The 24,072-nt window shown below is 35.4% G+C and overlaps 2 protein-coding genes across 2 annotated transcripts; both read left to right on the top strand.

Annotated features, from left to right (window-relative positions):
* The first annotated feature begins 1,163 nt into the window (after positions 1-1,163).
* On the top strand, positions 1,164-4,642 carry LOC145322965 (esterase CBG03338). The gene is made up of 6 exons (XM_080165355.1): positions 1,164-1,981; positions 2,253-2,368; positions 2,978-3,015; positions 3,340-3,439; positions 3,940-4,059; positions 4,403-4,642. The coding sequence occupies exons 1-6, from the start codon at positions 1,301-1,303 to the stop codon at positions 4,524-4,526; spliced, it is 1,179 nt and encodes a 392-aa protein (XP_080021481.1). The 5' UTR covers positions 1,164-1,300; the 3' UTR covers positions 4,527-4,642.
* Positions 4,614-23,589, top strand: LOC145321854 (uncharacterized). The gene is made up of 21 exons (XM_080163486.1): positions 4,614-4,702; positions 4,953-5,022; positions 5,362-5,410; positions 5,815-5,904; positions 16,469-16,544; positions 16,772-16,836; positions 17,260-17,318; positions 18,490-18,564; positions 18,889-18,997; positions 19,265-19,337; positions 19,558-19,645; positions 20,228-20,311; positions 20,695-20,798; positions 20,985-21,024; positions 21,143-21,241; positions 21,535-21,603; positions 21,813-21,909; positions 22,126-22,187; positions 22,614-22,682; positions 22,968-23,034; positions 23,340-23,589. The coding sequence occupies exons 1-21, from the start codon at positions 4,657-4,659 to the stop codon at positions 23,427-23,429; spliced, it is 1,581 nt and encodes a 526-aa protein (XP_080019612.1). The 5' UTR covers positions 4,614-4,656; the 3' UTR covers positions 23,430-23,589.
* Positions 23,590-24,072: the final 483 nt, after the last annotated feature.

Here is a 24,072-nt window from a genome sequence, read left to right as displayed (position 1 = left end):
ACCTTACACAAAATACATATTTCTTTTGTAGTATGAGTGACAGACCGAAGGACTAAGAAAGTTCTTTAAAGGATTATCTTCTCATATAACAATTATAATCAAATTATCAGATAATTCTTACCAAACGATACTTCTCTCTTAATTCTTCGCTAGTTGGGCCGTCTGGATCACCTTCATATAATATTTACATGAATAAAATTACTTCAACATTAAAGCCATTCATTGATCATGAATGCCACCATACGTATAACAGCAACCATACGTATAACAGCAAAGATCAATAAATGAGAAAAGCGAACATCGGACAAATACAGATCGAGTAACAACACTTTGACGTCGACACATATTAATCAACACTTTTAATTAAGTTGTCTTTCCAAATCCGTCCCCCAAAACTCGATTACACATACAAGATTCTTCGGACATAATTACACCTTTAATAAACAAATTTGTGTCTTAAATGGACCTACAGACTTTCCGGATATACATTAATTATAGAGTAGTTAAGCTTTAATTATGCAGAGTTCAAAATAAAAAGGACAATGTTAACAGACCTAAAATCATAAATAAACCTATCCTATACGTAAGGACCACTATAATAATAGGAAAGCTTCGCTTTTTGTTATACGTTCAACATATTATGTACAAAAAAGTTACCTTTAGGAAATGATTTTCTAAAATCTGGATAATCGGACATTATAAAACAACCATAACTTCCTTATTTTATCCACTGAAAAATCACTTTAAGTCATTATTTTTGTTTATTTGTTAGAAAAATGCAAAATAAAGTTAAAATTGTTGAGAAATAAGAAAAAAGCCGTGCCGTGCGCGGTCTCATTCAAGAATGCCGCGTATCACTACGTATAATCACAGAGACAGGGTTGCCAAATAATTAAATAAACACAGTTACCGGAAAAAAAGCAAAATTAAATATAAATATTTTTTCTTTCAATATTTCAAAATAAATCTCTAATTAGAATATAAAAGCATTAAAAATCACGCACAAAATCGAGGGAGTAAATGATCAATAGAGTTAAAAGAGATACCGAGAGAGAGAAAGAGAAGGAACAAGAGAGAGAGAGAGAGAAAAAGAGGACAAAAGGAGAGAGAGAGAGAGAGAGGGCGTAAAGAGAGGGTGAGAAAGGGAGAGCGCACAAGGAGAGCATTGAGGGAGAGGGGTGAGAAAGTGTCCAAAACAAAAACAGCTGATTTTTCTAGAGGCTCATTTCCTAGCAGACATACAACGATTTCAGGCCCATTGCCTTGAAAACAATAATAATTGAAGGTTTAAAGTATTAAAATGGACCTAATAAAGTTTCAAAACTTGATAAAATATTGTAAATCCAATGTTATACTAGATGCAGGCAAATTAACAACCCTTGAAAACTCCGTGCCAGGTCTAATTTTCAAAATATTTTATTCTGGTCAAAATCAGCCTAAATTGGAGGAAGAAGTCAGCCTGTTGCGATGGACCAACTTCTGGGAAAGTGAACTTAAACATTATAACAACCAGTCAAAGCCTTATTTGAAATCGTTAGATATTCTTGAAAATCATGTAAAAAATACAAATAATCTTAGTGGAAATAAAATTGCTCAATGTGAAGATATTTTTCTAGCTTCTTATATCCTAGAAAAGGGATTTAATGAAGCTAACTATCAAATTCTTTCGAAATGGGCTAGATCAACCCTGCAGGGCTTTGTTCTTCCTAACCCCAAAGATGCTCTACTGACACAAGACAACAAATCCAAAAAATTAGATAGAAAAGAGAAAAATGAAAACATGAATGAAAGCAAAAGTGGCAGCGGCGGAAAACTAAAGCTATTATGCCTACATGGCTATAGACAGTCGGGACAAGGATTTAGGACCAAGACTGGAAGCTTTAGGAAGGCCACTACAAAGTTTGCTGATTATAGCTTTGTGACGGCGCCCCACAGGGTTCTTAATACTGCGGATGGAGGAGAAATAGAAGAGGATCAGGGATGGATTAATCGATAAAAAAAATAGTTTTTCAAAAATTGGGTTATTATAGACGCTACAGGGGGGGGGGGCGGTTGCGAATACCCCTATTTGAACGCACGTTGTGCCCCTCTTTGGACGCACGTTGATTTTTGTAACCAATTTATTAATTTTAAATAATCAAGAATAATAAGAAGTCATGTTTTATACTGTGTAACATATTACTAATCTTTTTTCCCCACCTAAAAACTAAACAAAAATTATCCTAGAAGATTAATTCTTGACCACTCTCCAGGAACAGTATGGTTGGTGGTTCAGCACCCCCGAGAAAACCTACAATGCCCACCATGTGTCCCCTACAGACTGTGGCTTTACAGAAAGCTTGGACGTAGTGCTCAAAACAATAGAGGAATGACCAATAGCTAACAATAATATTTTTGTACATTTTGTTGTAATCATAAAAACTAGTATAATAAAGGGGTAGTTTCACGAAATGCATTTGAACTTAATTTAGTGAACCGCATATTTTTTCTTAGTTAATGGGGTAAACTACATTTAAATAGCATATATTTGAAATGAATTCAATTTTCTACCACGTGTAGTTTTTAAAATATCAAGACCTGAAAATTGTCTTTTTGTGATATATGCAATTTAAAAAGATGATTTTTAAGTCTTGATATTTCAAAAACTATGTGGTAGAAAATTGAAATTTTTTCAAATATATGCCATATAAATGTAGTTTAACCATTTAACCAGGATAAAATATGCGGTTCACTAAATTAAGTTCAAATGCATTTCGTGAAACTACCCCTTTCATGATAATAATAAAAACTATTTTACAATTGGCCTTTAAATTATCATAGTTATTATAATTAATAAAAATAACAGCAAAATGTTGTTATCTTTACTAACATGTAGATGAACAATACATTTTATTTACCTACAGAGTTTTAGCCATTAAATATAAAAAATATGTACCTAATTTATATTTTTGTACAAAGATTGGTCATCTAATTAGGAGGAAGGACCCTTTGATGGAATACTTGCCTTTTCACAGGAAATAGATCTTTTTAAATTATATAATTTAACCTTGTACATGAATCTACAATTTCTTTCAAATTGTAATATCAAAAATATCACTGAATTGAAATATTGTTTTGAAATTCTAGATCAAATACCTACCTAGTAAGATTTTTTCTTTGTTAGGTAAGATCTCGCTGAACACATTTTAGGGAAGCTTCACGTAGGTTTGATGCTACCTTTATACCCCCTTCCGTACCCTTTGATGCTAGGGGCGAAGTCACTCATATGTCACAAAACTTCACCTAAAAATTTCCGAAAACTCTTTAAAAAAATTTAATGAAAAATCTATTTTTCCCAGGGAGCTTCCCTTGCTGGACTGCTTCTAGCCAAGCAGGAACTTGGTAAAGTTGATTTGGGAGGTGTAAAGTTTTGCATCCTGGTATCAGCTTTTATTTCCAGGTATAATAATTTACTTATATTTTTGTAACAAGGTTTTGAATGATAAAGGCATAGTTAGGTATTGTATGGTTTAGGATAGCTTCAGAATGTTAATGCTTCCTCTACAAGGGATAGGATATTAATGTTATCTTAAAATGATTGGGGGATGAACTATTTACATTATTTCTTTTTATTTGTAAATTCACTCCTTTATTAAAAAAAACTATCTTCAAATTCGTTAATTTTGTATTTGTTTCTGTAATTATTTTAATAATATGGATTTTCTTGGATCATGTAAAGAAAACGAAGAAGCGGGTTTCGTCGTATTTTCACCGTAGCATTTTTCCTATTTCTAGCCCCTGCGGGAGGCTCTAAACCTGCGGGGCAATCATTTACATTTACCTGACCTAACCCAACCTATAATTAGCCTATTAAATGCTACTGTAAAAATACGACGAAACCTGCAACTTCGTTTTCATTCTATGATCCATTTTCTTAATAAAAAGAACATCAATATTTAGATGTGGTGACCATCAGGAAGAATATTCTAGAGTAGCAAGCACTGGGAGGAAGATTAATATTCCAACTCTTCACATTTATGGACAAAATGATAAAGTTGTTGAGTCTGAAATGAGCCAGGAACGATTACTTACATTTAAAAGATTTTCTGTCTGTCCGTTGTCATATTGTACATACTCAATGCTGATATATATTATTACCCCTTCTGTATTTAGTATCATTGGTTAAAAAGAAAAGATACTACGAGTTTAAAACTAAGCAATCAAGATTCAGTAATAGTGCCCAAGGAATTCAATCCAACGAATAAGATAATGTCCCCTCACTCAATATAGACAATCCTCCCATTGAATGCGCGATTGTAAACTTAAAGACTATACTTTTTACATGGTAATGTGTATTGAGGCTTACTTCTATTCAATGCTTCTTCCTATTTATTATTTTATTTAAGTAATTGTATATCTAGGAGCTACTACAATATTTCAACAATCCAGTGGTTATAGAACACGATGGAGGACATTTTGTTCCCACCCCTGGTCCAATCAAACAGGATTTAACCAAGTTTTTCGAAGATATAAAAAGACTTTGTTGATGTTATTATAACCCCGCCTTATTAGTCAAATTGTAGTCCCTTTTTTCTCATAATTTTTATATTATAAATGTGTGATGATATTGTTCTAATACCTATAATTTTTTATATCTTTTCAGTGATTAGATAAAAAATGCCACGTAGAAAACAGGTTCCGAGTTTAGTCGAGCTAACAATATGTAAGTTTTTTACCTGATTTTTTCTATAGCAGTTAATAGGTACCTAGTTATTTTGGCAGTTGGCCTATCATTCTCTCGTCTTTCCCCACAATACGTTTAGCCTAAAACCTGCCTACAGTCTAACTAAATACAAAAAATGTTAGATAAATGTTTGGGAGGGACAATATAATTCTTACCTGAGGTACCTTTAAAATTGAAATTAGTTACCTAGGTATTAAGTTTCATAAACAATACTTGTTACTTTTTTCAGTTGGTGTAAGAAATTATGTGGACATATACAGCAAAGGAGTTGTAAAACACAGCTACAATATTTCATTAAGGTATAGATATAGGATTCATTTTTATAATACAAAAAATTAAAAAAGGGGTTGGTTTACATATAAAATGATTGCAATTATTCAGCATTTTTCATTATGTTTTTACTAGCGACTATGATAGATAATAGAGGCATTTAGATGTACTTGAGGGAAAGGGGTTATTTTTCTCTGGAAGGGTGAAAGCACCCGACCCCAAAAATTTTGAAACCTTCACAGTACCTATAAGCAGCTACATTGTAAAAAAGAACCATATTGGTTCAGCGGTTAGCCTTTGGTACTGACAGATAGACACACATAATTTAGTATGCCTATGGATTTACCCATGCAAATATTTATTTGCAGGCAGGAATGTGGAGGGGACAAGCATGCCTCCCAGTGGGTCGACGCACAGGTAATTGGATTTGTTTTCTTGTTTTTTTAGAGGCGTATATTTTCCAAAATCTCCCCTTCCATTATAACAAGGACATTTATGTCAACAAGTATCGCAAGCTCAGCATTGAAAGTTGACATAATTTGTAAAGAAGTTGAGAATAATAAAAAAAATATGCAAAATTTTGAAATTTTTGAAAACAGTCAAGATGCTGTTTGGCTGTCAATATTATCAAATGGAAAATACTCCCCATAGTTAGGGGAATCTACACTAGAAAGATCGAAAATCTCCATAGTCTCGGGGAGAGAATCCAATTTACTCGGGTGGATGGACCGACGACCCTAGTTATAAATTAGCTTGCACTTTATTCCATATTCAAGTGACTATATGAGCCAATACTAAACATCAAATGTTACAAATTTTAGGTTGATTGGTTGCAGAACCTTATATTTAGTCACACACCCTGGTATCAGTTCCAGATACTTGTGGATAATATTACACAGTGGCTAAGTCAGGTAATATTCAGTCACACACCCTGGTATTAGTTCCAGATACTTGTAGATAATATTACACAGTGCATGGCTAAGTCAGGTAATATTCAGTCACACACCCTGGTATCATTTCCAGATATTTGTGGATAATATTACACAGTGGCTAAGCCAGGTAATATTCAGTCACACACCCTGGTATCATTTCCAGATATTTGTGGATAATATTACACAGTGGCTAAGCCAGGTAATATTCAGTCACACACCCTGGTATCATTTCCAGATATTTGTGGATAATATTACACAGTGGCTAAGTCAGGTAATATTCAGTCACACACCCTGGTATCAGTTCCAGATACTTGTGGATAATATTACACAGTGGCTAAGTCAGGTAATATTCAGTCACACACCCTGGTATCAGTTCCAGATACTTGTGGATAATATTACACAGTGGCTAAGTCAGGTAATATTCAGTCACACATCCTGGTATTAGTTCCAGATACTTGTGGATAATATTACACAGTGGCTAAGTCAGGTAATATTCAGTCACACATCCTGGTATCAGTTCCAGATACTTGTGGATAATATTACACAGTGGCTAAGTCAGGTAATATATAGTCACAAACCCTGGTATCAGTTCAACCCATCTTTACCTATCTAAATAGAAAAAAAATCTCATATGATCTTTACAAAGGAATTTAATTAATTTTTAATAAAGTTAGAAAACCTGACGAGATATTATTTAAAAAAAAAACATGTTGAAAATAAACCTTACTTAGAAACAATTGTTGTAATCGATAATATTCCTGACTACGTGACTTAAGATAATTTTATTTTTTACAGCAAAGCTACTCCACAACTTTTAGTACAATTCATAGAGAAAAAAATAAAAGAGAGGAATCGAAGCAACTAGAAGACGAAAATAGGCAGTGGGCCTAGAGGCCTACTCAGCGCTATTGCCGCGCTAAAATTTATTGCTATTCCACTACTTTTCAAAAGGGAGGATTAAAAATTATTAAAAAAAAATATTTTTTTACTTTTTACTATTTCCATATTTAGGGCAAGAAAATTAGATTAGATATTTTCGTTTTAATGTTTTAATTAAAAATTACATAGAATTTTATTTTTATTTCAAAAAATTTGTTCATGAAAGATGAATCCTTCTATTTCTAAAAAGGGGGAAATTTTTTTCATAATGAACATTCAGCTGATTCTGACCGCCCACGGCTGTTTGCTAAATATCGCTTTTCTTTTTATTTACATTATTATTTATGATTGACTTACAAAAAGCCCTGGGCGGTTTTTGATTTTCGTCTGCTTCTAAATTTAGGGTTGGGGAAGTAGTATTTTACCATGAAAAAGGGGTGAGTATTCATCCTCTTATCCTTTTTCCTTATGGTACAATTATATTCTTTTTTTTTTTATTATATACTTGTAGAAAGTGGAAATTGAACCACTTTGATTTATTAGTTAGCCTAAAAACTTAGGGTATCTACTTTTGTTGAATTTTATTGGTTCTTACAAGCTATTAGTGTCCAAACTATTAAACCAATAATCGCCGTTTTTAGAATGGGTAATTTTGTATAATCATTTTGAATGTACAATATCACTTTATTGTCCATTGTCTTATCCTTTAAGATCCCGATTCCCTACCTAATTATTTGGAATATATGACACAGTAAATTGCATTTTTTTTCTGAAACTAAAACGTAATTGAAAGGGGGATGTGGAAAATAACCATTTGGGCAGGGGGGGGGGGGTTTACTCGAGAACCCTTAGAGCTAGAGGGAGCTAATTTTGGATATAAGCTTCTATGGGGCCAAAGTTACTTTTAAAATTATCGTCGACCCCCCACCCCCCCCAAAATTTTTTTTTTTGGGGGGGGGGCGGGTGGATTATACTATAGGATGTTTCTCATAAACGACTTGAGATAAATGGAGCAAACCTTGGGATACAAGTTTTGTAGGCCTATATTTGATTTTAGAATTATCGTTGACCACCCACCCACCCCAAAACCCCTAATTTGGGGGGGGGGCGGGTGAATTATACTATAGGGTGTTTCTCATAAACGACTTGAGATAAATGGAGCAAACCTTAGGATACAAGTTTTGTAGGCCTATATTTGATTTTAGAATTTTCGTTGACCACCCACCCACCCCAAAACCCCTAATTTGGGGGGGGAGGGGGCGGGTGAATTATACTATAGGGTGTTTCTCATAAACGACTTGAGATAAATGGAGCAAACCTTAGGATACAAGTTTTGTAGGCCTATATTTGCTTTTATAATTATCGTTGACCACCCACTCACCCCCAAACCCTTAATTTTTTTTTTTGGGGGGGGGGGGGCGGGTGGATTATACTATAGGGTGTTTCTCATAAACGACTTGCAGCAATTTTATTTTGGGTGCTACTCCCTTAGTTTTAGAGATAATTGGATGAAATCTTTTGGGCTGGGTCACTAATTACCCCAACTATTGGTATCTTTAAAAAAACGGCTGCGAGACCGCCGCTCCCGCCGCCATTTACCGCCGCCACCAAAAAAATTTTTTTTATTGCATTTCTCGCTGAATTAGGCAATTTGGAATCATTTGAGACCATGTTATTTTTTTCTAAAATTTTTCGCATTACAAGCAACCCTGCGGGGGATTTAGTCATTTTTTTCAAATTCTCGAAAAAAATAACATACCAGCAATTTTATTTTGGGTGCTACGACCTTAGTTTTAGAGATAATTGGATGAAATCTTTTGGACTGGGTCACTAATTACCCCAACTACTGGTATCTTTTAAAAAAATGGCTCCCGCCGCCCGCCGCCACCAAAAAAAAAATTTTATTGCATTTCTCGCCGAATTAGGCAATTTGGAATCATTTGAGACCATGTTATTTTTTTCAAAAATTTTTCGCCTTACAAGCAACCCTGTGGGGGATTTAGTCATTTTTTTCAAATTCTCAAAAAAAAATAACATGGTCTCAAATGATTCCAAATTGCCTAATTCAGCGAGAAATGCAATAAAATTTTTTTTTTGTGGCGGCTGTAAACGGCGGCGGGCGGCGGGAGCGGCGGTCCCGCCGCCGTTTTTTTTAAAAGATACCATTAGTTGGGGTAATTAGTGACCCAGCCCAAAAGATTTCATCCAATTATCTCTAAAACTAAGGGAGTAGCACCCAAAATAAAAGTCGAAACAAAATTGTAATTAAGGGGGGGGGGGGGAATGTGGTGACTTGTCACACGACATACCAGCAATTTTATTTTGGGTGCTACGACCTTAGTTTTAGAGATAATTGGATGAAATCTTTTGGGCTGGGTCACTAATTACCCCAACTACTGGTATCTTTAAAAAAAACGGCTGCGAGACTGCCGCTCCCGCCGCCATTTACCGCCGCCACCAAAAAAAATTTTTTTATTGCATTTCTCGCCGAATTAGGCAATTTGGAATCATTTGAGACCATGTTATTTTTTCAAAAATTTTTCGCCTTACAAGCAACCCTGTGGGGGATTTAGTCATTTTTTTCAAATTCTCGAAAAAAATAACATGGTCTCAAATGATTCCAAATTGCCTAATTCAGCGATAAATGCAATAAAAATTTTTTTTGTGGCGGCTGTAAACGGCGGCGGCCGGCGGGAGCGGCGGTCCCGCCGCCGTTTTTTTTAAAAGATACCAATAGTTGGGGTAATTCGTGACCCAGCCCAAAAGATTTCATCCAATTATCTCTAAAACTAAGGGAGTAGCACCCAAAATAAAAGTCTAAACAAAATTGTAAGTAAAGGGGGGGGGGGGAAATGTGGTGACTCGTCACACGACATACCAGCAATTTTATTTTGGGTGCTACAACCTTAGTTTTAGAGATAATTGGATGAAATCTTTTGGGCTGGGTCACTAATTACCCCAACTACTGCCATTTACCGCCGCCACAAAAAAAAATTTTTTATTGCATTTCTCGCTGAATTAGGCAATTTGGAATCATTTGAGACCATGTTATTTTTTTCGAGAATTTGAAAAAAATGACTAAATCCCCCGCAGGGTTGCTTGTAAGGCGAAAAATTTTAGAAAAAAATAACATGGTCTCAAATGATTCCAAATTGCCCAAAATAAAAGTTGAAACAAAATTGTAAGTAAAGGGGGGGGGGGGGGGGAAATGTGGTGACTTGTCACACGACATACCAGCAATTTTATTTTGGGTACTACGACCTTAGTTTTAGAGATAATTTGATGAAATCCTTTGGGCTGGGTCACTAATTACCCCAACTACTGGTATCTTTAAAAAAAACGGCTGCGTGACCGCCGCTCCCGCCGCCCCCCGCTATTTACCGCCGCCACCAAAAAAATTTTTTTTATTGCATTACTCGCCGAATTAGGCAATTTGGAATCATTTGCGACCATGTTATTTTTTTCAAAAATTTTTTGCCTTCCAAGCAACCCTTCCAAATTGCCTAATTCGGCGAGAAATGCAATAAAAAAATTTTTTTTGGTGGCAGCGGTAAACGGCGGCGGGCGGCGGGAGCGGCGGTCCCGCCGCCGTTTTTTTTAAAAGAGACCAATAGTTGGGGTAATTAGTGACCCAGCCCAAAAGATTTCATCCAATTATCTCTAAAACTAAGGGAGTAGCACCCAAAATAAAAGTCGAAACAAAATTGTAAGTAAAGGGGGGGGGGGGAAATGTGGTGACTCGTCACATGACATACCAGCAATTTTATTTTGGGTGTTACTCCCCTAGTTTTAGAGATAATTGGATGAAATCTTTTGGGCTGGGTCACTAATTACCCCAACTATTGGTATCTTTAAAAAAAACGGCGGCGGGACCGCCGCTCCCGCCGCCCGTCGCCATTTACCGCCGCCACAAAAAAAAAAATTTTTATTGCATTTCTCGCCGAATTAGGCAATTTGGAATCATTTGAGACCATGTTATTTTTTTCAAGAATTTGAAAGAAATGACTAAATCCCCCGCAGGGTTGCTTGTAAGGCAAAAAATTTTCGAAAAAAATAACATGGTCTCAAATGATTCCAAATTGCCTAATTCGGCGAGAAATGCAATAAAAAATTTTTTTTGGTGGCGGTGGTAAATGGCGGCGGGAGCGGCGGTCAGGCAGCCGTTTTTTTTAAAGATACCAGTAGTTGGGGTAATTAGTGACCCAGCCCAAAACATTTCATCCAATTATCTCTAAAACTAAGGTCGTAGCACCCAAAATAAAATTGCTAGTATGTCATGTGACGAGTCACCACATTTCCCCCCCCCCCCTTAACTTACAATTTTGTTTTGACTTTTATTTTGGGTGCTACTCCCTTAGTGTTAGAGATAATTGGATGAAATCTTTTGGGCTGGGTCACTAATTACCCCAACTATTGGTATCTTTTAAAAAAAACGGCGGCGGGACCGCCGCTCCCGCCGCCGTTTACAGCAGCCACCAAAAAAAAATTTTTATTGCATTTCTCGCCGAATTAGGCAATTTGGAATCATTTGAGACCTTGTTATTTTTTTGGAGAATTTGAAAAAAATAACTAAATCCCCTGCAGGGTTGCTTGGAAGGCGAAAAATTTTTGAAAAAAATAACATGGTCTCAAATGATTCCAATTTGCCTAATTCGGCGAGAAATGCAATAAAAAATTTTTTTTTGGTGGCGGCGGTAAATGGCAGGGGGCGGCGGGAGCGGCGGTCACGCAGCTGTTTTTTTAAAGATACCAGTAGTTGGGGTAATTAGTGACCCAGCCCAAAAGATTTCATCCAATTATCTCTAAAACTAAGGTCGTAGCACCCAAAATAAAATTGCTGGTATGTCGTGTGACGAGTCACCACATTTCCCCCCCCCCTTTACTTACAATTTTGTTTCGACTTTTATTTTGGGTGCTACTCCCTTAGTTTTAGAGATAATTGGATGAAATCTTTTGGGCTGGGTCACTAATTACCCCAACTATTGGTATCTTTAAAAAAAACGGCGGCGGGACCGCCGCTCCCGCCGCCCGCCGCCGTTTACAGCCGCCACAAAAAAAAATTTTATTGCATTTCTCACTGAATTAGGCAATTTGGAATCATTTGAGACCATGTTATTTTTTTTCGAGAATTTGAAAAAAATGACTAAATCCCCCACAGGGTTGCTTGTAAGGTGAAAAATTTTAGAAAAAAATGACATGGTCTCAAATGATTCCAAATTGCCTAATTCGGCGAGAAATGCAATAAAAAAAATTTTTTGGTGGCGGCGTTAAATTGCGGCGGGAGCGGCGGTCACGCAGCCGTTTTTTATAAAGATACCAGTAGTTGGGGTAATTAGTGACCCAGCCAAAAGGATTTCATCCAATTATCTCTAAAACTAAGGTCGTAGTACCCAAAATAAAATTGCTGGTATGTCGTGTGACAAGTCACCACATTTCCCCCCCCCCCCCCCTTTACTTACAATTTTGTTTCGACTTTTATTTTGGGTGCTACTCCCTTAGTTTTAGAGATAATTGGATGAAATCTTTTGGGCTGGGTCACTAATTACCCCAACTATTGGTATCTTTTAAAAAAAACGGCGGCGGGACCGCCGCTCCCGCCGCCCGCAGCCGTTTACAGCCGCCACAAAAAATTTTTTATTGCATTTCTCGCCGAATTAGGCAATTTGGAATCATTTGAGACCATGTTATTTTTTTCGAGAATTTGAAAATCCCCCACAGGGTTGCTTGTAAGGCGAAAAATTTTTGAAACAAATAACATGGTCTCAAATGATTCCAAATTGCCTAATTCGGCGAGAAATGCAATAAAAAATTTTTTTTTGGTGGCGGCGGTAAATGGCGGCGGTCACGCAGCCGTTTTTTTTAAAGATACCAGTAGTTGGGGTAATTAGTGACCCAGTCCAAAAGATTTCATTCAATTATCTCTAAAACTAAGGTCGTAGCACCCAAAATAAAATTGCTGGTATGTTGTGTGACGAGTCACCACATTTCCCCCCCCCCTTTACTTACAATTTTGTTTCGACTTTTATTTTGGGTGCTACTCCCTTATTTTTAGAGATAATTGGATGAAATCTTTTGGGCTGGGTCACTAATTACCCCAACTATTGGTATCTTTTAAAAAAAACGGCGGCGGGACCGCCGCTCCCGCCGCCCGCAGCCGTTTACAGCTGCCACAAAAAAAAAATTTTATTGCATTTCTCGCCGAATTAGGCAATTTGGAATCATTTGAGACCTTGTTATTTTTTTGGAGAATTTGAAAAAAATGACTAAATCCCCTGCAGGGTTGCTTGGAAGGCGAAAAATTTTTGAAAAAAATAACATGGTCTCAAATGATTCCAATTTGCCTAATTCGGCGAGAAATGCAATAAAAAAATTTTTTTTGGTGGCGGCGGTAAATGGCGGGGGGCGGCGGGAGCGGCGGTCACGCAGCCGTTTTTTTTAAAGATACCAGTAGTTGGGGTAATGAGTGACCCAGCCCAAAAGATTTCATCCAATTATCTCTAAAACTAAGGTCGTAGCACCCAAAATAAAATTGCTGGTATGTCGTGTGACGAGTCACCACATTTCCCCCCCCCCCCTTTAATTACAATTTTGTTTCGACTTTTTTTCATTCGCCGCCTTATAGCCGCCACAAAAAAAAATTTTTATTGCATTTCTCGCTGAATAAGGCAATTTGGAATCATTTGAGACCATGTTATATTTTTCGAGAATTTGAAAAAAATGACTAAATCCCCCACAGGGTTGCTTGTAAGGTGAAAAATTTTTGAAAAAAATAACATGGTCTCAAATGATTCCAAATTGCCTAATTCAGCGACATTGCAATAAAAAATTTTTTTTTGGTGGCGGCAGTAAATGGCGGCGGGAGCGGCGGTCAGGCAGCCGTTTTTTTTAAAGATACCAGTAGTTGGGGTAATTAGTGACCCAGCCCAAAACATTTCATCCAATTATCTCTAAAACTAAGGTCGTAGCACCCAAAATAAAATTGCTAGTATGTCATGTGACGAGTCACCACATTTCCCCCCCCCCCCCTTAACTTACAATTTTGTTTTGACTTTTATTTTGGGTGCTACTCCCTTAGTGTTAGAGATAATTGGATGAAATCTTTTGGGCTGGGTCACTAATTACCCCAACTATTGGTATCTTTTAAAAAAAACGGCAGCGGGACCGCCGCTCCCGCCGCCGTTTACAGCAGCCACCAAAAAAAAATTTTTATTGCCTTTCTCGCCGAATTAGGCAATTTGGAATCATTTGAGACCTTGTTATTTTTTTGGAGAATTTGAAAAAAATGACTAAATCCCCTGCAGGGTTGCTTGGAAGGCGAAAAATTTTTGAAAAAAATAACATGGTCTCAAATGATTCCAATTTGCCTAATTCGGCGAGAAATGCAATAAAAAATTTTTTTTTGGTGGCGGCGGTAAATGGCAGGGGGCGGCGGGAGCGGCGGTCACGCAGCTGTTTTTTTTAAAGATACCAGTAGTTGGGGTAATTAGTGACCCAGCCCAAAAGATTTCATCCAATTATCTCTAAAACTAAGGTCGTAGCACCCAAAATAAAATTGCTGGTATGTCGTGTGACGAGTCGCCCGCAGCCGTTTACAGCCACCACAAAAAATTTTTTTTATTGCATTTCTCGCCGACTAAATCCCCCACAGGGTTGCTTGTAAGGCGAAAAATTTTAGAAAAAAATGACATGGTCTCAAATGATTCCAAATTGCCTAATTCGGCGAGAAATGCAATAAAAAAAATTTTTTGGTGGCGGCGTTAAATTGCGGCGGGAGCGGCGGTCACGCAGCCGTTTTTTATAAAGATACCAGTAGTTGGGGTAATTAGTGACCCAGTCCAAAAGATTTCATTCAATTATCTCTAAAACTAAGGTCGTAGCACCCAAAATAAAATTGCTGGTATGTTGTGTGACGAGTCACCACATTTCCCCCCCCCCCCCCTTTACTTACAATTTTGTTTCGACTTTTATTTTGGGTGCTACTCCCTTATTTTTAGAGATAATTGGATGAAATCTTTTGGGCTGGGTCACTAATTACCCCAACTATTGGTATCTTTAAAAAAAAACGGCGGCGGGACCGCCGCTCCCGCCGCCCGCAGCCGTTTACAGCTGCCACAAAAAAAATTTTTATTGCATTTCTCGCCGAATTAGGCAATTTGGAATCATTTGAGACCATGTTATTTTTTTCGAGAATTTGAAAAAAATGACTAAATCCCCCGCAGGGTTGCTTGTAAGGCGAAAAATTTTAGAAAAAAATAACATGGTCTCAAATGATTCCAAATTGCCTAATTCAGCGAGAAATGCAATAAAAAAATTTTTTTTGATGGCGGCGGGAGCGGCGGTCTCGCAGCCGTTTTTTTTAAGGATACCAATAGTTGGGGTAATTAGTGACCCAGCCCAAAAGAATTCATCCAATTATCTCTAAAACTAAGGGAGTAGCACCCAATATAAAATTGCTGCAAGTCGTTTATGAGAAACACCCTATAGTATAATCCACCCGCCCCCCCCCCAAAAAAAATTAGGGGTTTGGGGGTGAGTGGGTGGTCAATGATAATTATAAAATCAAATATAGGCCTACAAAACTTGTATCCTAAGGTTTGCTCCATTTATCTCAAGTCGTTTATGAGAAACACCCTATAGTATAATTCACCCGCCCCCCCCCCCCCCCAAATTAGGGGTTTTGGGGTGGGTGGGTGGTCAACGAAAATTCTAAAATCAAATATAGGCCTACAAAACTTGTATCCTAAGGTTTGCTCCATTTATCTCAAGTCGTTTATGAGAAACACCCTATAGTATAATTCACCCGCCCCCCCCCCCCCCAAATTAGGGGTTTTGGGGTGGGTGGGTGGTCAACGATAATTCTAAAATCAAATATAGGCCTACAAAACTTGTATCCCAAGGTTTGCTCCATTTATCTCAAGTCGTTTATGAGAAACATCCTATAGTATAATCCACCCGCCCCCCCCCCCCAAAAAAAAAAAATTTTGGGGGGGGGTGGGGGGTCGACGATAATTTTAAAAGTAACTTTGGCCCCATAGAAGCTTATATCCAAAATTAGCTCCCTCTAGCTCTAAGGGTTCTCGAGTAAACCCCCCCCCCCCCTGCCCAAATGGTTATTTTCCACATCCCCCTTTTTTGACTAAGTCATTTTCTTGCCATATAATTAAATATTTGTCCTTGTCTTACGTAATGATGATATAAAATTTGTTGGAACATTCTAATTATTCAGCATTTGTGTTTAATAAGTTCAAATAGTACAAAAACAAAGTTCCAAAGACAAATCGTTTTATGTTCTAATCAATAAGAAAATATTTTGACTTAATTTTTGACAATAATAATATTATTATTATTGTTCTGACGCCGAACAGACATATGAACCAGAGAGAGAGAGGGGACAATGGGCTGTTTATTGCACTAGTCCCCAACATTTTTAATAACATTTCTTATTTGTTGGTATTATAACTTTGGGGACCTTAGTGAATTTTGGTTAATGAAGTTGAGTTTTCAAATGTTTTAACCACTAAATTTATTCTACAGAAGGCATAATTTTGTTTATCATCATTGGGAATGTATATCAATTTATCGGCCATTGTCTTATCCCTTTAGATCCCTGCATATAAACTCTAATTAAGATACGATTTTGGTATAGATTCTAGTTTATTTTTAGGCTGTTTTGAATTCCAAAGCAATATTTCGAAGATCAAATTCACCACCCGAAAGCTTTCATCAAATTCATACTATTGGTAAGGAATAATATTAATTTGGGGGGAATGCCTTCACCCATAGAACAGGCGCAACTAACTATCATTTTTAGTTTGAATTCCATTTATATGAAAGGCACGCAAAGTGCCTAATGGTCATTTACTGGTTTTAACTGTCATGCATTAATGCCTTTGATTTAAGTCAAAGAAAAAAAAGAAAATATTATTAACTTATGTTTGTTTGATAATCTATTAATTTTTTATTTCAGTCCGTTTTGTAAACCTGATAATCCACGAAAAAGTGAAATCTTTGGATCTTTCTAAGCTACCAAAGGTGAGATTTTCTTTTTATAAAAATACTGAAGTTCAGCTTCTTCACAAAGAAAATTACCTAGGAAGTTTAGTATAAAAATTTTATCAGTAGTTTTATAAACGTATTCTTACATTTTTTAGTTTTAACCCTTGGTACTTTTATTTAATTTTATTGGATGGCCTAAAATAGAAGTGTCTAAACTTTTCAACCCATAGTTAAGTTTAATTCCATATATTATGTTCTTGTGTTTATCATCATTGTTGTTGAACATCAATTTATCGTCCATTGTCTTATCTCTCAAGATTCTTTTATTACTTTCATGTAAATCAAAAGGAGTTTTTTTTCACGATGTTTTGTTATGTTTAGTTTTTATTTTCAAGATAAATAGATGTTCTTCTATGATTGTTGACGTCCTTGTTTTCAAAAATCTTTTATAAATTTTAGATGTTACGAGACGCGCTGTATAAAAAGCTGGATAAATTTTCAGGCCTCCAAGTATTAAGGTAGCTTACCAGAACAAAAGGATAATAACAGATATAAGTAGCTCTAAAGCTTTAAAAACGGAAAATATCTTTTTTAATTAAAAAGATTCCTGGTGTTAATCAAGCATTTAGAATCGGTCTCGAAATAAGATACTTAAGTAAATATAAGGGGGGGGGGGGGGGGGTTAATGCAACCATCTCGTAATCAGTGAGCAATTGGCACTTAGAATTCGAATTTCGATCTGAACTTTTGCATGAGTAATCCTTGGTTAATGGAATTACACCCTTTCGAGATTATGCCCTTTTTACAAAGTAACTATTAATCTATGTTAGGTAACTAGGTTGGATTCTTTAATTCTTTAAAATTTGTTTTGATTATTCAAACACATTCAAAAAAAAGGGGGGGGGGGGGTTAATGCAACCATCTCGTAACCAGTGAGCAAATGGCACTTAGAATTCGAATTTCCATCTGAACTTTTGCATGAGTAATCCTTGGTAGGTCTATTTTCCCTAAATCGAACAAAAAGTTGGAAAGGTTTAGCCGTTTTTTTTTTGCATATTTTCAGGGTTAATTCATCATTAATTACATAGGAATCAACTTTTAAACACATATTTTGGTTTAATTCATGTTAAATGATAGCAATAACCATTTTTAAAACTTCTAGTACCAACAGCTACCGTCTAGAACCGTTTGATAGCGTTTTGGAGTGGAAAAGAGTATTATGTGGAGATAGGTTTCGTGACTAATTTGCAATATAGATATCCAAAAAATGGCAAAACGGCTGAGCCGCCAGCCGTTAGCCGTTAGCCGTTACTTTTTAAACTTTTTGTTCGATTTAGGAAAATTAGACCTACAAAGGATTACTCATGCAAAATTTCAGATGGAAATTCAAATTTTAAGTGCCATTTGCTCACTGATTCATTAACCCCCCACCTTTTTGAATGAGTTTGGAAACAAGCTATTTTAAAGAATTAAAGAATCCAACCTAGTTACCTAACATAGATTAATAGTTACTTTGTAAAAAGGGCATAATCTTGAAAGGGTGTAATTCCATTAACTTTTAACTATTTAAGAAGATACTTTTTCAAGATTTTATTGATTAGGTATAAAAGGTTCTGTTCCTATAAACACAACTGTATATGTTCATGTATGTAGAAGTTCACTTAGATAAATAATTCAATTTTTTTATAGTATGGGCTCTGGTAACGGAGAAAGTGCAAGAAAGAGAAGTTTTCACTCAATTAAATATCTTTGCAATTTAACAAGGTTAGAATTTACAATTTTTTGCTATTAGAGAATAGTTTTTAGTCGTTCTATGCAGTTGGTGTCTATCTGGCAAAGTAGTAGAATGTATGTGTGCCTGTCTATAAAGAATATTTCGTTTCTTGAGTCAATTTTCATTATATCTAAAATATTTTCTTCCATATAAAGTATCACAAAATCATTTCTTAACCTTTTTTGGGTTTTGTATGTCTGTACATGAAAGGTAGTCATCTCTCGTAACTTTAGAAGTTACCTTCAAATTAAGAATATGTATAAAAGTTCTCATATTTTTTAAGCTTATGAATATAGAATCGTATTTTTATTTAGTTTGAGTTTGACAAATGATTGTCAGAACGACAGCCTGGCTGTGATTGGTCAGAATTGTAACAAATTAAAATATCTGGATATATCAAGTAGTGGTACTGTTACTGATCAGGTACACTTAATTTTGATTGGTCAAAATATCAGGAAAAATTCAATTGTGATTGGTCAGAATTTCAGGTAAAGCAATTTTGATTGGTCAGAATAACAGTTACAATCAATTATGATTGGTCAGAAAAACAGTTACAACAAATTATGATTGGTCAGAGATATAACAATTTGAAAAATCTGTGTATGTCCAATTTAGTTTTGAATTAACTTAGTTTTTAAAAATTATAGATACTTTAAATACCCATTTTGATTATTACCCTCTACTTTTCAGGGAACTGCTTGGTTATTGTTATGCAAAGATATTGAAATTTTAAACCTTTTCCAGACTTCTACATCTATACAAGGTTAATTTATTTGTATTTCATTTATAAAATAATTCATTTATCTAAAAATTTAAAATATGAAATGTTTTTTAGTCTGTTGCTTCATTAATATCATAATAATCATAACACTTCAATTTTGTAGTATTAAGAATTTAAGGTTTTGAAGGCTATTTTACTTCATTTTGAGATTCCCCACGAGGCTTGGGACAAAACCACTTTAATTCTAAATTATTTTCTCCAGGATATGCCCAGTTACTGCTAGGACTTCCAAATCTTCACAGTATAGGAAGATGTGATAATTTTGGTCAGATTCTAGACTATCTTAACAGGTGATAATATCATGATTAAGGCAATGTTTCTTTAAAAGTCACTAGCGGACACATAAGATTCATTAAAGATTTTAAAAGAAGATATTTTTTTTTTATTGGGGGGGGGGGGTTAATATTCATTGAAAGGGTGGAAATACCCACCCACAAAATAGTTAAAAAACCTTCCCTGGACCGATAAGAAGCTTCACTGCAAAGGAGAACTATATCGGTTCAGCGGTTAGTGAGATCCTTCGTTACAGACAAAAAAAAGCTTACTTTATTTAATAGGATTACAATTTCTTGGTTAATTAAGCTAAGGTTTAGGCAGGGAGTGGGCATTTTACATTACACTGGTGCCCAAAGTTTTATGAACACCATTTTTTATTGGTTGACTTTAAAACTTTGGGTACATTTATAAAATCTTAATTAATTTATTTAAACTAAACTAGAAATTTCCAAGCATATCAACTAATAATTTTAAGGTGCAATTTTGTTTATTATCCAAGTTGATGTACATCAATTCTACAATGTTTAATTTTCTTGGTTAGGAATATAAGGGAAAAGGAGAATGATAAAAATCCTAATGCTATGTATTTAATATAGGTTTAAAACCTCTGAACTTCAACTCCCACTAAGAAGTTTGCACAGCAGAGATATGAATCTGGAAAATTTAGAACTTTATGTCAAGTAAGATATTTGAAAATATTATTGGTGGGGTAGTTTTTCGTCTGTTTGTTTATTTTTTAGGTCAGTATAGCTTATGTTTTTTTGGGTACAGGGTACCCCTGCAGGTTAAGGCATCTTTGTTAAGCATATGACAATAATACCCCCTCCCCCTCTTCTGTAATTATTTTAGATATAAGGGGAAAGAGAGGGTTTCTGTGCTCGATAGGCACATTAAAAGAAAGCACTAAATTATTTTTTATTTATGCTCTTTAGACTATAATAAGCATTTGATAAATGGGTTTATTGTTGATACTTTTTCAAAGTAAGGAATTTTGCCATATGATATTATTTAAAGAAAAGAAACATGAGTAAACTATCAACCTTATCAGTTTTTGTATGTTAAGAACCTGCCCCGACACGAAGCACGTGAATCTTTATGTTGACGAGGACGGTCATCTTCTTACCCCTCTTACTAAGCTGACAAAGTTAGAAGAACTCAAACTTTTAGGCAATCAATCAATCAACATTCTTATCACCAGTCACTTTTATTCATACAGTTATATCAGACCCCCATCCTATAATTGAGCATATTCATTGTTATATTTATGTGAATGACAGATGTTCTACTTCAATGAACTTATAATAGCTTTCAAACCTTTAAATATGTTATGAATTTTGATTGATTTTATTACAGCATGCAACTTTTACAGTGATAGAGTGGATCGCCTTTTAAGGTAATAATATATATAAAAAAACATCATTACCTATCAGTAATTGAGTTATTGAGCTAATTTTGAATATCTACCGTATTTGTCTAAAACTCAAATGATAATATTAATTTCTTGGTTGCAGAGAACGTGGAAGCGGGTTGACCCTTCTTCACTTGGAACACGTGGATCAGCTTGATATGCCCTCACTGTGTAGTATAGCAGAGACTTGTCCTTCACTCAGGTATAGACAGATAGATATTCCTCTGTATACCTGGAATATGTTAACCAGCTTGATATGATATCATTGTGCAGCATTGCAGAGACATGTCCTTCACTCAGGTATAGATAGATAGATATTCCTCTGTATACCTGGAATATGTTGACCAGCTTGATATGCTATCATTGTGCAGCATTGCAGAGACATGTCCTTCACTCAGGTATAGATAGATAGATAACATGATTGCATTAGGATTTTATGAAAGAAAAATTTTCAAAATTACAAATCTTGAACTTTTAATACGAATTTGCTTTTAGGAAGTTGGTTTTCTTCAGTTGTGATTTTGTAGAAAATTTTGGTTCTTCTCAATCCAGTTATCCGTTCAGGTAAAGACAGTTTTTTTTCAATTATTCAGGGATCCCCATCCCAACATTTGGAAATCCTATTTTTGTATCGGAGAATGGTTTCATTTGAAAAGCTACATTTCATTATTTCAAAACCCTGATTTATGTTTAATATTGAAGGAGCCGCAATTCTAACATTTGGAAACCCTGATTGGTGTTCAATAGTACAAGAAATAATATTTAATATTTAGGGAACCTCCATTCCAATATTTGGAAACCCTGGTTTGTGTATCGGAGAGTGCTCCGAATGTCATTGAATTTCTTCTCATAAATGCTCCAAATCTTAAGGTAATTTTTTAATATAGTTTCTTTTAAAAGACAAATTGAAAAACATATCGTATTAAAAACAATTGTCCATGAAAAAGAAAATAAAAATAATTAGGCTTTCAAAGAAGGAATTACTTCTATAATTTTTAATTTTCCTACCCGCGGACATTCCGTTAAAAATATCACCCTCTCTCAACTTTAATGTTTAAAATAGTTCAAAATTTATTGTATATTCAGATGGTGCAATTTGGATCCTCAGCTTGGTTCAACGATGATATTGTTGCCAATGTTCTTGCCAGGTAAACTTTTATTGCCCACTTTGTCACCATGCATATTTAGAACGGTGAATTTTATTGTTCATGATGCCTTTTCTAAATCAACAATTAGAGGCAATTAAATCTTTGTTAATTTTTTTTTTCCTTTAAAAATTAAAATGACATGAAGTTGCAACAGTTATTTTATTTTATAAAGTAGTAAGCTTTTTGTTGTCTGAAGGTCTCAATAACAACGACTGAGTTCTCTTTAAGCTTCACATAGGTCCTGTGATGGGTTCAGGCCACTATATTTTCAGATTTAAGTATTGGGATGGTTTTAAGCTATTTTTTCTCGCCCCTCTGTGCCGCTTCGAATACAGAACCCCTATAGACAAGGGGTAGGCGCTAGTACATTTATAAATACCCTGTAAAATTTTGGTTTTAAGATATTTTGAAAATACAAAATTGTAGGAATGCTTTGAAGAAAGTTGAAGAAATCCGAATATTAAGATCCTATGAACTCAGTATGAACGCTGTCAGGTGAAAATAAAAATTTGTCAATTTCTTCCCTTATAAAAGCAAGGATCTGGAAAAAATAGGACAATGAAACATAAATTGATGTGCATCCACAATTATTATAAACAAAATAACCATTCCTGTAGGTCAAAACTATTGGTTGAAACGCTTGTAAACTGAACTTAATGAACTTTAAAAGTTAATGATAGTAACTAACGTCTTTAAGTCAACGAATAAGAAAATGTGAACATAAAACTTTTGTTACTATGCCCCATTTCTCAGTTGTTAATTTTTTAAAACTTTTTCAAGGTCCCTGATAACCTGTTGTCCAAATTTACGAGTTCTTGGAGAAATGGATGGATGGGAGGGTATCCAGGTAGAGTTACTTTGTATTTTTTTTATGTTGGATTAGAGGCTATATATTCGTGTGCCTTTGTTAAGAAAAGTTTTAGCTTTAATACAAAAATAATGTTACTGATAAAACTTTTTGTTCAGATGCCAAAGCCCTGATTATAACGTGGAAAATCTTTTATTCTAATAAATAAAAAAACTATCATGTTACAAAATAACTTTCTGGTAAAAAGTATAAAGTTACTTCGCCTTTTAAATTGTTCCTTAATACGGACATACCGACCCTAAATGTAGAAAAGCTGCGCTTTTAAAACCTGTCATATTTTGTAGGAGAGAGAGCTAGCCATGCTTCGTGAAGAAATCAAAGTTAACAACTGGGATCTGGATACCTTTATTACCTGGTCACTGGGCACTGTGTGATGATAATCGCTAACTTAAGTTATCATTAAGAACTCAGGGATCTTAGGGGATAAGACAATAAATTTATGTATGATTATATACAATATTATGTTTCTGAAGAGTAAAACTATTGGTGAAAAAGTTTGGACACTCACTAATTTTAACCAACTTATAGTTGAAGGTGGGGGGGGGGGGGGGGGGGGCGGGGTAAAATGTGGTAACTCTTCACACGACATACCAGCAATTTTGTTTTGGGCGCTACTCCCTTAGTTTTAGAGATAATTAAATGAAATCTTTTTTGTTGTGCCACTAATTACCCAAACTTTTCGTATCTTTCATAAAAAGGCGGCGGGACCGCCGCTCCCGCCGATCACCGCTATTTTCCGCCGTCGCTAAAATTTTTTTTTTACAGAGTCACCACATACCCCCCCCCCCCCCCCCAGTGTAATTTGCAGTCCAATATCCCTTTTCTTCCTTTAAATGCACATTATTTAAAGAGAAAATAATTAACTTGTTGTTAAGGAAAAAAGTAACAGAAATACTTTCAAAAGATATTGAAAATCCTCAAACAAAAGTAATTTTGGGAATATTTTACACCCCCCCCCCTCATTTAGAATTGTTTGTCAGAATCCTGGTCCGTCCCTTGTCCATGATTCAATATTTA

This window comes from Acartia tonsa, chromosome 6 (genome assembly GCF_053477335.1).
Source record: "Acartia tonsa isolate MP-2025a chromosome 6, ASM5347733v1, whole genome shotgun sequence".
Classification (NCBI taxonomy): domain Eukaryota; kingdom Metazoa; phylum Arthropoda; class Copepoda; order Calanoida; family Acartiidae; genus Acartia; species Acartia tonsa.
Note: the sequence above shows the minus strand (reverse complement) of the source record. Positions and strands in the feature narration are given on the sequence as shown.

What these genes read in the sequence shown, in the direction of transcription:
- LOC145322965 (XM_080165355.1), top strand. Translation starts at nt 1,301, where the DNA reads ATGGACCTAATAAAGTTTCAAAACTTGATAAAATATTGTAAATCCAAT. An exon ending in GTATCAGCTTTTATTTCCAG is followed by an intron (nt 3,440 to 3,939) that starts GTATAATAATTT and finishes ATCAATATTTAG; the next exon opens with ATGTGGTGACCATCAGGAAG. An exon ending in GAGTCTGAAATGAGCCAGGA is followed by an intron (nt 4,060 to 4,402) that starts ACGATTACTTAC and finishes GTATATCTAGGA; the next exon opens with GCTACTACAATATTTCAACA.
- LOC145321854 (XM_080163486.1), top strand. Translation starts at nt 4,657, where the DNA reads ATGCCACGTAGAAAACAGGTTCCGAGTTTAGTCGAGCTAACAATAT. An exon ending in CCCAGTGGGTCGACGCACAG is followed by an intron (nt 5,411 to 5,814) that starts GTAATTGGATTT and finishes TACAAATTTTAG; the next exon opens with GTTGATTGGTTGCAGAACCT. An exon ending in ATTCTAGACTATCTTAACAG is followed by an intron (nt 19,646 to 20,227) that starts GTGATAATATCA and finishes TATTTAATATAG; the next exon opens with GTTTAAAACCTCTGAACTTC.